The sequence below is a fragment of the Bubalus kerabau genome, chromosome 11 (assembly GCF_029407905.1).
Source record: "Bubalus kerabau isolate K-KA32 ecotype Philippines breed swamp buffalo chromosome 11, PCC_UOA_SB_1v2, whole genome shotgun sequence".
Lineage (NCBI taxonomy): Eukaryota > Metazoa > Chordata > Mammalia > Artiodactyla > Bovidae > Bubalus > Bubalus kerabau.
In genome coordinates this window covers 109,312,134-109,323,443 of record NC_073634.1, presented here as the reverse complement: position 1 = coordinate 109,323,443, position 11,310 = coordinate 109,312,134, and the positions used below count along the sequence as shown (strand labels likewise).

At 54.8% G+C, this 11,310-nt stretch overlaps 2 protein-coding genes across 15 annotated transcripts in view; one reads left to right on the top strand and one right to left on the bottom strand.

Annotated features, from left to right (window-relative positions):
- Positions 1-743: 743 nt before the first annotated feature.
- Positions 744-1,412, bottom strand: MRPL41 (mitochondrial ribosomal protein L41). The gene has a single exon (XM_055541707.1). It carries the CDS (start codon positions 1,282-1,284, stop codon positions 877-879), a length of 408 nt encoding a protein of 135 aa, XP_055397682.1. The 5' UTR covers positions 1,285-1,412; the 3' UTR covers positions 744-876.
- A 47-nt stretch (positions 1,413-1,459) lies between these two features.
- Positions 1,460-11,310, top strand: part of PNPLA7 (patatin like phospholipase domain containing 7) — an 82,100-nt gene continuing 72,249 nt past the window's right edge. For 6 of the 14 annotated variants that reach the window (XM_055541701.1, XM_055541695.1, XM_055541691.1 and 3 more), the window contains exons 1-8: positions 1,461-1,576; positions 2,951-2,982; positions 4,465-4,536; positions 4,691-4,778; positions 5,146-5,225; positions 6,478-6,569; positions 6,912-7,052; positions 8,536-8,695. In XM_055541701.1, the coding sequence (XP_055397676.1) occupies positions 2,953-2,982; positions 4,465-4,536; positions 4,691-4,778; positions 5,146-5,225; positions 6,478-6,569; positions 6,912-7,052; positions 8,536-8,695 (663 nt within the window). In that variant the 5' untranslated portion in view covers positions 1,461-1,576; positions 2,951-2,952. Of the gene's footprint in view, positions 1,577-1,606; positions 1,645-1,672; positions 2,165-2,950; positions 3,205-4,464; positions 4,537-4,690; positions 4,779-5,145; positions 5,226-6,477; positions 6,570-6,911; positions 7,053-8,535; positions 8,696-11,310 lie in introns of those variants that run through there. The other 8 variants (XM_055541700.1, XM_055541698.1, XM_055541693.1 and 5 more) reach the window with 8 other exon arrangements.

The following is an 11,310-nucleotide window of genomic DNA, read 5'->3' as shown; positions in this document are numbered from 1 at the left end:
AGAAGTCGCGCCTCCTCACTGGGGCTTTAGTTAAACCTGGGCACAGCTAACTCCATAGTACTGGGCTTGTGACTGGTCTGACTCCCGTAGGTGAGCCCCTGCTCTGGAGGAGCAGATGTGGGGCTGCAGGTGTAGATGTAGAGCAGATGAATATGCCACTGTGGCATCTGTCAGCGCCTCAGCGTCCACTAACAGGGCAGGCGGGTATTCTGAGTCAGAAACACAAGCTTCTATTATTTCCCGATACAACTGTCAGCACAGGTTAGAACGTTTTAACGTTGAACCCTCCTCCAGGGTTTAGTTTAGGATATTTCACTTAAGGATCAGTTAAACAGAATTAGGATCTGAGGAATTATGCACTGAAACAGAACATGAAGAGGAAAGAGACTACAGATTATGAGGGACATAGCAGTTTGGCAGCAACTTCCCGTGTGGCCTTATCTTTAGGTTTGCCCCAAGGCGGGAAGTTTCACCAAAATAAACTGCTTTGGGACCCATAAGTGTGCTCATTGGTTGTTCCCTGGGGAGAACTCGGGGTGAATTACCCAGTGCTGTGACGTGGCTGGATCTGCCTTGTGAACTATCTCCCTCCTGCAAGCTGAGCCACATGTTCTTGCCTACTTCCCTGTCGGTAGGGGTTCTGGTTTGGCTGGAACCTGAGAACGTCGCCTAGGTCTCTACGCCTTAACCTAACACGTGGCGTGCTTCCTTTACACAGTGGCCAGATGCCCAAAACAACACCGTACGGTAGCCAAGGTCTTTAATAGAAACGAAAACGAGGGAACCGCCTCTCCACCCGCCACCCCGGAACTTGGCTGGGCGAGGAGGGTCCAAGTCCTCGGTCGCAGGCACATCCGGCGCGGCCGCCGACCACTCCTAGCGCGGGAAGTTCTTGGGATACAGCTGGAAGAGCTTGCCTTCCTGCGTGGGCTCAAAGCCGTACCGTTCCAGGTGCTCGGGGTCGAAAGTCCCGGCCTTAAAGTCCTTCTCGATAGCCGGCGCCGCCGTCTCCAGAAAGAGCTGCTTGGCCGTCAGGGGAACGTCTGTGCCCTCTGGGGCGCGGTAGTTCACGTAGGGCTTGAGCTTGAAGCCGGCCAGGTCGGGCACCACCAGCTCCGGGACCATTTCCTTGACCAGCACGAACTTGCCGCCGCGACCGTGGAAGCCGACGCCCTTGGCACCGCGGCTCTTGTGGAAGGTGCGCGGGCCCCGCTTGCTGGTCCACTTGCTCATACGGTCGGCGCCCCGCACCAGGGCGCGAGCCGCCCCGCTCAGGAGGCCCATGGCGAGGCCTGCGCACAGCCACCACGCCAAGGCCGGATCCAGCCGCCTCCGATTCCGGCTCCGCCGCGCTGCGCTTCCGGCGCCTTCGGTAGCTTCCGGCCCCACCGGGCCCCGCGCCGCAGGAAGAGCGGCTCCGATTGGCTGCGCTGTGTCGAATGCGCAGCCACGGCCCCGGGAGGGGGCGGGACCGGCGGTAGCCCGGCCAATCCGCGGGGAGATCCCTCGTCCCGGGGGGACGCCAGGAGCGCGGCCGTCGGGGGCGGGGCTTCGAGGCGGCGCCGGACGACGGGAGGTGGATATCGGGAGCGCGGACGTTGGGGGCGGGGCTTCGGGGAGGCGGGACGGGAGCGCGCGGTGCCGGTGAGTCGCCGTCTAGCGCCGCGAAGTGGCCAGCTTAGGGGTCTGAGTCTGTGCCAGGACGACACTGCCCCCCAGGGCCGCCGGCGCCCCCCAACCAGACTGCTTCCAGCCCGACGTCCGTCATCTCGACCGCTGCTTAACTCTACGCCTCCCAACCTCGACGCTCCCCCCCAACCCCGACGCCCCTCAGCTCGACGCCCCTAAACCGGATGCCCCCAACCCGGGTGTTCCTCAACCCGACACCCCTAAACCGAGTGCCCCCTACACCAGACGCCCCCCCTAACCTGAGAGCCTTCAACCGGACGGCCCCTTAACCCCTACCCTCCAACCCTACGCCCTCCCTTAACCACGCCCTCCCTAAGCTCCATGCCTTCAGCCCTGCTGCCCCCGGCTCCCCCAGTTCTCCTGGACTTGACCACCTTTCCTCTGGCCCCACGCTGTGGAGCAAGCGGAGCAGCTGAAGGCGCTTCCGTCGTGTGGCAGGTGCTGGGGGCTTGAGCCTTTGTCCCCCTTGAGCCTGGTGGGCATCGGGAGATGGGACTGGGCAGGGCTGGGCGGTAGAGCTGGGGTCAAGGAGCTGCTGGTCCTTGAAAAGACGTCTGAGAAGGAAGTTTCCCACAGGGCACAGACCAGTGAGCAAATGCAGGTGACTCTGCACCTGTCTTCTGCTCCCTGACTTGTCTGGGTGGGATTTTGGAAGAGATAAACTCTTCTTTGCTGTGGCCCTTCTGAGAGACCTGGGGGCCACAGGGTAAAGGCCCTAGACATGGCTCCTCCTCCTGGCAGAGAGGTCAGGTGCGCAGAGCTGCTCCTCAAGTCACCACAGCTGGGACCAGCACAGCCACGTCCAGGGCTCCACCACACTGGGTGGGAAACCCTGTGCCCAGCCCACGAGGCAGGGTCTGGCGCACGGCCTGCAGCGGCCACACGCCCTACCCCTACCCAGCTTCAGCCTCCTCGCCGCGGTCCTGGAACTCCCGGCTGCACTAGGCCTTTGCCCAGATGCCCACACTTGTCTTTGACTGACTGGGAGAGGAGCCCGGGGCTTGGCTGCAGTTCCCGGTTCCTTGGGCAGCCACACAAGGGCTGTTTACAGAGAGGCAAGTGGCTCCCTTTGCTTGCTGCCTTTGTTTTCTCCACGGGGAGCACAGTGTTTCATCAGAGTTTTCCTGTCAATAGACACGTAACTTAACGTGGACAGGAATTTAGGGAAGGGCTGGGAGGCACTGCTTTGCACGTGAGCCTGAGGTGGTACAACCCGTGCCCTCCTCGGAACGTGTCTTTCTTCTTTTGTTTCACTTTTTAGCCATGGAGCAAGAGGAGGACACTGGCCCAGAGGTACAGAACCTGAGGAGTCCAGTGAAGAATCAGCCTGAAAATGCCCAGTGTGGCCGCTTCTGGACAAGGAGAAAGCTGCCATGCAGCAGCTCCTTGAAGTCGGCTGCCTGTGGGAGTGGCGTGCGGGCCTCTCTTCCCCGTCAGGACTGAACCCTCCCTCCTGTCCCTCAAGGTCACACTTGTCAGTTCCTGCTTCCCTTTAGGAAGCCTGCTTGCTTTGAGGTAGGGCCTTTTTCCCATGGAACATCTGTAGCCACATCACAAAGACTTTTATTCCTAAAACAGAAAATTAGATGCATTAAAACAGCAGTGAAAAGCTGAAAGTCGGGGATCAGCCACTAGAGACTGTGAACAGGTCCAGGTCACTCTCGTATCTGTTCCCTGGCTCCTCCCCTCCCCCCACCCGGGGGTGGCTGAGCTCAGCGGACCCACTTATGAGGAGGGTGCTTGTCTGCCACCCCATGGAGGTGGTCTCTAGCCAAGCACACAGCCTGGGCCAGGAGGGCCTGGGCACCTCACTCTGAGGCAGCAGCTCCCACTGCTTCCTCTGCTTTCTGAGCCAAGTTCAGAGGGTTGAGTCTTTGGATCACTTCCTTGTTCCGTCTTGATGTAACATTCTGCTTTTGAAATGCTTTTCTGAGTGCATTGAACTCCTCGGGTTTTCTGGCATCAGCACTGTGTGTGATCCTGGCTCTGAAGGATCAGGCAAGCTGCTTTAGTCCTTGGCACTTCTGTAAAAGCTTGACAGGATTCACACACACACACCGCCCCCCTCCCTCAATCCATCCTGTTCCTGACTGCTTGGAAGGATGAGTGCCAGGAGGAGTGGAGCGTGGTTACTTGTTTGAGTGATTTCTTGTCTTTGCAGGGAACCTGCCAGCATCCCTTGTATAGGAGGTCCAGGCCATCTGCCCACTCACCGTTCCACACTCACTGTTTTCTCTTACCTTCCTGTCTTTCTCCCTGGAGTCTGGGATTCTGAAGCTCCTTGTTAACTCCCTCCCTGGGAGCCCTTTGCTGCTATGTGGTGGATTTAATGTTCTCAAAATCCAGTTGGCTCGTTAGGGTTTCTCAGCACTGCTGTTGTGTGGGCGTGCGTCCGCCCTTGGGCCAGCAGCATGTGGTCCTGCTTGTGGTGAGAGGGCACTGGAGAGGAGGCCTTTGCACGCCCCCGCTAGCCAGGTTTGCTCCGCTGGACTCACATCCCGAGGAACAGGGAGGCTGAGAATGGAGGGCTCGGATGCCCAGAGCATTCGCTGCCGGTGCAGCGCAGCTGCTGGCCCTCCCCAGCCGTCCTGTGGGTGGGTAGCCCTTCTCCAGAGCAGACTGGGGCTCAGGCCGTCTGCCTCCTGAAAGCCCGCTTCATTCTGGAGGTCTCCAGGGCTGCCAGCTTTTTCCCTGACCCACAGCTCTGTTCTTGCTCCCTGAGAAGCCGGGGCTGTGCCCATCCTGGCCCTTCCTGACTGCAGGCTTCTCCCCTAGGTGGGCTTCTATCTGGCCACCCTATGGTCCTGGGGTCTGGAGCTGATGGAGCAGCATTCCCAGTCCACCATGGTAACCACCTCACTGCTCCCGGGTGATGGGCAGGCCCCAGAATCAGTGGCCCCCTTCACCCTTGGCCGCCCGGGGCCCTTTGTGTCCAGCTGTGTTTGGGGTTGGGGGGTCTTGGTGCCTTGCTGATGGGTGCTCCGTCTATGGCCTTGCCCAGCTCCTGGGGATTGTGGTTGGAGCCCTCCTGGCCCTGGCCATCATCGGCACCACCATCTTTTTTGTGTACAGAAGGGTTAGCCAACTCCGTGAGTATCTTGCTTGAGGCTGTGGCTCCAGTAGGGGAGGGAAAAGAGGGCTTGAGAGGGTGGGAGGTTCGGGTGATTTCTCCCCATATTTCAAGCTCCCACAAATAGCTCTCAAGGCATAGTGGCTTTTGTTGAAAACTGCTGGCCTGTCGCCAGCTCGTCAGATCCGTGGAATTTAACTGCATCCTGAACTCTTGGCTCTCGTTTCCCAGAAGAGATGAAGTGCCGCTTCCCCTGCCTGGGTGTGTCACAGGCCAGGAACAAGCCGCTGTGTGACACGGGGCGGGCAGGACAAGCTCAGTGTGCACGCACAGATGGCCCACCTGTGCTCAGGCAGCCCCTTGGCGCCCCTTGGCCCCCCTTGCAGGACAGGTGCAGCCCAGTCCTCAGTACAGGTTCCGGAAGAGAGACAAGGTGATGTTCTACGGCAGGAAGATCATGAGGAAGGTAACTCACGCTGCAGGCCCCCTCCTCCCTCAGAGGGGTCGGCTTCAGACTGTGCCTAGGGTTGAGCAGGGCCCCGGGGCTTGGGGAAGGTCTGGGGCGGGCACAGCACCTAGAGAGGAAATGAGCCATGAAGGAGGGCAGAAGCCCCTCCCAGGAGCATCCCTGAGTGGGTCAGCAGAAGGTCCTGGCTCCGGTGTAGATTGGTGGGCCTCCCATGATTTGGGGCCGGGCCCTGCAAGGTGGAAACTCCCAGGCCTGACTTCCTAGTGTCACGACCATCTTGGGAATGAGCAGCCTTTGCTGGTGGGCCCCACCCCCTCCCACCCACTGAGGACAAAGGGCTCAGCAGACTCCCAGAGGCTTACTGTGCCGCAGAAGCATGCTTGAAACATTTGCTGACGTGTAAAAATATTTTGTTTGTTACTTTTCTCTAGATGCATAGTTTGTGTTCTTTGTAGAACTTGAACTGTCAGACACGTGGGTGTCCCTGGGTGGCTCCTTCTCCCCTTCAGGGTCAAGTGCTGTGAGAGGGAGGTTGGTTGGGCTGCCATGTCTGGCGGGGGCGGCCCTGGGACGTGGTGTGCGGGCTGCTGCAGTCTCGTGTGGGGCCACACGGAATGACCTCACTCGTGTGTGGCTGGACCTGGGGCTGTCCACGGATGACCCCACTGAGGACTGTGTGGTGGCAAGCTGGATTTGGTCTAAGGAAGACAGGAGCATGGTCCGGTGGGGCCAGAAGCCCTTGGGGGCAAGGAGGAGTCGTGGTGACGCCAGCGACAACCACAGCCGGCGCCGTGGGGCAGACGCAGCTGGGGAGCTGCCCAAGGGGCCGCTGACGCCTGGGTAGGAGCCAGGCCCTTGGTGCTCCTCGGCAATGCTGTTTGCAGTGGTCTAGTGGGCCTGGACGGTGAGGGGGACAGAGCTGTCCAGGCCGGGAGGGTGTGCAGGCGCTGGGGTTGCGTGTACCAGCGTGACAGGTGTGAGGAGGAGGGCGCCGGCCTTGCAGGAGAAGGACGTAGGGCCGAGGACGTCGGAGCTCTCGGGGCACGGGGATGTGGCCCTGTGTCCTCGCTGTCCGCAGCGCCAAGGAGGTTCCCTGTGTCCTGGGCAGGCGAGCAGGTGGGGCCAGGCCGGAATGCTGGTGTCAGGCCCGCAGGGGCCACGTCCTGAGGGCTGGAACCGACCCTGAGACGGGGAACTGGATCCCACAGGTCTCAGAGTCCAGACTTAGCCGCCCCCTCTCATTCTGCAGGTGACCACGCTTCCCCACACACTTGTGGGGAACACAGCTGCCCCCCGACAGCGGGTGAGGAAGAGGACCAAGGTGCTGTCTTTGGCCAAGAGGTACTGGGAATGCCCTTCAGACCAGTCAGGTCCCAGCTGCCCTCCCCAGTGGGCTATCCGTGGCTTCCCGGCTATGGGTCTCACAGCCTAAATGCTCTCTCTCTTTTTTTTAATTTTTAAAATATTTAATTGATTAATGTGGCTACATCAGATCTTAGTCATGGCACTCAGGCTTTGTTGCTCTGTGGCATGTGGGATCTTAGTTCCCCAGCCAGGGATCAAACCCACGTCCCCTGCATTGCAAGGTAGATTTCTCACCACTGGACCGCCAGGGAAGCTCCTTGCTGTCTGCTTTTGAGCCCCTTTGGGCCTCTGCTCCAGGTGTGTGCCTCTGCTTTGTAGGATCCTGCGGTTCAAGAAGGAATACCCTACCTTGCAGCCAAAGGAGCCCCCGCCCTCCCTGCTGGAGGCTGACCTCACAGAGTTTGATGTGAAGAATTCTCACCTGCCGTCAGAAGTTCTGTACATGCTGAAAAACGTCCGGTAAGAGAGAGATGGGCCTGGAGGCTGTCTGTGTGCTCGCCTGGCCTCCGAGGCGTCCTTTCCCTGGCGGCCGCTGATGGCTGTGTCGACAAAACAAATCAGTAAACAGTGTGACAGGGATAGAAGAGCTTTATTGGAGCCAAACTGAGCACTGTGACCCAGAAGACAGCCTCTCAGACAGCTCTGAGGCGCTTCTCCAGAGAAGCGTGGTTTTCAGCAGAGTTTTATATCTTGCCTGATGAAGAATGTTAAACTAGTCACGGATACATTCCTTGAGGGTATCAGAAAGAACTCAAAACCAGATCAGCACGTACACGGCGAGTCAGTGTGGCACTGACAGCTGGGAAGGGAGTCTTATCGTGGAAGGAGCACCGGGACTGATGGCCCAGGACGGGAGGCACTCAGCCTTATCTTTAATGTGGGCGTTCTTCTGCTGAGTGTTCAGTTCAGATCAGTCGCTCAGTCGCATCCCCATGGACTACAGCACGCCTGTCCATCACCAACTCCCGGAGCTTGCTCAAACTCAGGTCCGTTGAGTCAGTGATGCCATCCAACCATCTTATCCTCTGTCGTCCCCTTCTTCTCTTGCCCTCAATCTTTCCCAGCATCAGGGTCTTTTCCAGGGAGTCAGTTCTTCACATCAGGTAGCCAAAGTGTTGGAGTTTCAGCTTTAGCATCAGTAAGTGTGAAGTGAAGTCACTCAGTCGTGTCCGACTCTTTGCGACCCCGTGGACTGTAGCCTACCACGCTTCTCCATCCACGGGATTCTCCAGGCAAGAATACTGGAGTGGGTTGCCATTTCCTTCTCCAGGGGATCTTCCCGACCCAGGGATTGAACCCAGGTCTCCTGCATTGCAGGCAGATGCTTTAACCTTTGAGCCACCAGGGAAGCCTCGGTAAGTGTGCCCTTTAATAATTAAAGCAGAGGCACAGTGTGTGTTTCATCAGCCACAAATAGGATATTCTGTCTATTGAGCATAAAGTGGGTGTTTGCACATGTAGCAGCCAGAGTGACCTCTCTGGATCTCAACCTGTGATCATTTCTTTTATCATTGGCAAAGCTTCTCTCCTCTGGCTGTCACTGCCCTCCTGGTGGTGAGCAGAGCCTCCTCACTGGTTCTTTCCCATGTGTGTCTGCTTCTCAGGATGATGCAGAGCAAGTGTGCGAAGTGAGTGGCCGGATGGAAGATTGAAAGTCTGGCTCCCTAGAAGCCCCAACTCGTCTTTCCAGCACTTCACTAACTGCCCTTGGTTACAGACCTGGCTCAAACGCACAGTCACAGCCTGAGAGTTCTCTGAGCTCCCGGAACAGCAGCTGATGAGGATTCCTAGGCCTCAGGCTCCTGTCCTGCTGGCCACCAGGCGCTAGTGCTGCGGGCTCTGCGGCCCTTGGAAGCTCTCCCTGTGGTCTGGCCAGCAGGGACAGTGGCCTCTGCTCCTCCCCTCCTTCCTGAAGGTGTCCCACGTGTTCTGTTTTCTGTAGGGTCCTGGGTCACTTTGAGAAGCCGCTATTCCTGGAACTTTGCAAACACATGGTCTTTGTGCAGCTTCTGGAAGGGGAGTACATCTTCCGGCCGGGGGAGCTGGACAACAGCATCTATGTGGTGCAGGACGGGCGGCTGGAGGTCCGCGTCCAGGACTCGGTGAGAGCCCGCGGGCGGGGCGGGGCGGGGGCGCTGTTGTGTTGGGACTCAATGGTCTGCCCTCTTGAACATTTCTCAAGTTTTCCATTGAAAAGTTAGTGCAAAACGTATTTTATTTTATGTAGATAGGAGATTCATATTTTACTTCTCCAGGAACATACATACAGTTGAATATAAGTTAAAGGCCAGCTTGCACACCAAAACCAGGTCCTTTAGGTGGTTCAGTCAAAGAGGTAGGGCCTTCAGCTGGCTCACGTGAGAAGTGTGCACTCCTTGGCCCACCTTTTGGGGTTTTGCCAGTCCTGCGTTCATCAACAATGTCTTCCATGTTCTGAGGCGGCAGGCCCTGCAGTAGTTGCCATGAATTGAACCCGTGGCTCATTTATACGGATCCCTAAACACTCCATCATGGTCAACAAAAGAGCCCCAAATGCAGTATTGGATGCACTCTCAAAAACGACAGAATGATTTCTGTTCGTTTCCAAGGCAAACCATTCAATATCACAGTAATCCAAGTCTATGCCCCAACCAGTAATGCTGAAGAAGCTGAACGGTTCTATGAAGACCTACGAGACCTTTTAGAACTAACACCCAAAAAAGATGTCCTTTTCATTATAGGGGACTGGAATGCAAAAGTAGGAAGTCAAGAAACACCTGGAGTAACAGGCAAATTTGGCCTTGGAATACGGAATGAAGCAGGGCAAAGACTAATAGAGTTTTGCCAAGAAAATGCACTGGTCATAACAAACACCGTCTTCCAACAACACAAGAGAAGACTCTATACATGGACATCACCAGATGGTCAACACTGAAATCAGATTGATTATATTCTTTGCAGTCAAAGATGGAGAAGCTCTATACAGTCAGCAAAAACAAGACGGGGAGCTGACTGTGGCTCAGACCATGAACTCCTTATTGCCAAATTCAGACTTAAATTGAAGAAAGTAGGGAAAACCACTAGACCATTCAGGTATGACCTAAATCAAATCCCTTATGATTATACAGTGGAAGTGAGAAATAGATTTAAGGGCCTAGATCTCATAGATAGAGTGCCTGATGAGCTATGGAATGAGGTTCGTGACATTGTACAGGAGACAGGGATCAGGACCATCCCCATGGAAAAGAAATGCAAAAAAGCAAAATGGCTGTCTGGGGAGGCCTTACAAATAGCTGTGAAAAGAAGAGAAGCAAAAAGCAAAGGAGAAAAGGAAAGATATAAACATCTGAATGCAGAGTTCCAAAGAATAGCAAGAAGAGATAAGAAAGCCTTCTTCAGCAATCAATGCAAAGAAATAGAGGAAAACAACAGAATGGGAAAGACTAGGGATCTCTTCAAGAAAATCAGAGATACCAAAGGAACATTTCATGCAAAGATGGGCTTGATAAAGGACAGAAATGGTATGGACCTAACAGAAGCAGAAGATATTAAGAAGAGATGGCAAGAATACACAGAAGAACTGTACAAAAAAGATCTTCACAACCCAGATAATCACGATGGTGTGATCACTGACCTAGAGCCAGACATCCTGGAATGTGAAGTCAAGTGGGCCTTAGAAAGCATCACTACGAACAAAGCTAGTGGAGGTGATGGAATTCCAGTTGAGCTATTCCACATCCTAAAAGGTGATGCTGTGGAAGTGCTGCACTCAATATGCCAGCAAATTTGGAAAACTCAGCCGTGGCCACAGGACTGGAAAAGGTCGGTTTTCATTCCAATCCCAAAGAAAGGCAATGCCAAAGAATGCTCAAACTACCGCACAATTGCATTCATCTCACACTCTAGTAAAGTAATGCTTAAAATTCTCCAAGCCAGGCTTCAGCAATATGTGAACCATGAACTTCCTGATGTTCAAGCTGGTTTTAGAAAAAGCAGAGGAACCAGAGATCAAATTGCCAATATCCACTGGGTCATGGAAAAAGCAAGAGAGTTCCAGAAAAACATCTACTTCTGCTTTATTGACTATGCCAAAGCCTTTGACTGTGTGGATCACAATAAACTGTGGAAAATTCTAAAAAAGATGGGAATACCAGACCACCTGATCTGCCTCTTGAGAAATTTGTATGCAGGTAAGGAAGCAACAGTTAGAACTGGACATGGAACAACAGACTGGTTCCAAATAGGAAAAGGAGTACGTCAAGGCTGTATATTGTCACCCTGTTTATTTAACTTATATGCAGAGTTCATCATGAGAAATGCTGGACTGGAAGAAACACAAGCTGGAATCAAGATTGCCGGGAGAAATATCAATAACCTCAGATATGCAGATGACACCACCCTTATGGCAGAAACTGAAGAGGAACTAAAAAGCCTCTTGATGAAGGTGAAAGTGGAGAGTGAAAAAGCTGGCTTAAAGCTCAACATTCAGAAAACGAAGATCATGGCATCCGGTCCCATCACTTCATGGGAAATAGATGGGGAAACAGTGGAAACAGTGTCAGACTTTATTTTTCGGGGCTCCAAAATCACTGCAGATGGTGACTGCAGCCATGAAATTAAAAGAGGCTTACTCCTTGGAAGGAAAGTTATGACCAACCTAGATAGCATATTCAAAAGCAGAGACATTACTTTGCCAACAAAGGTTCGTCTAGTCAAGGCTATGGTTTTTCCTGTGGTC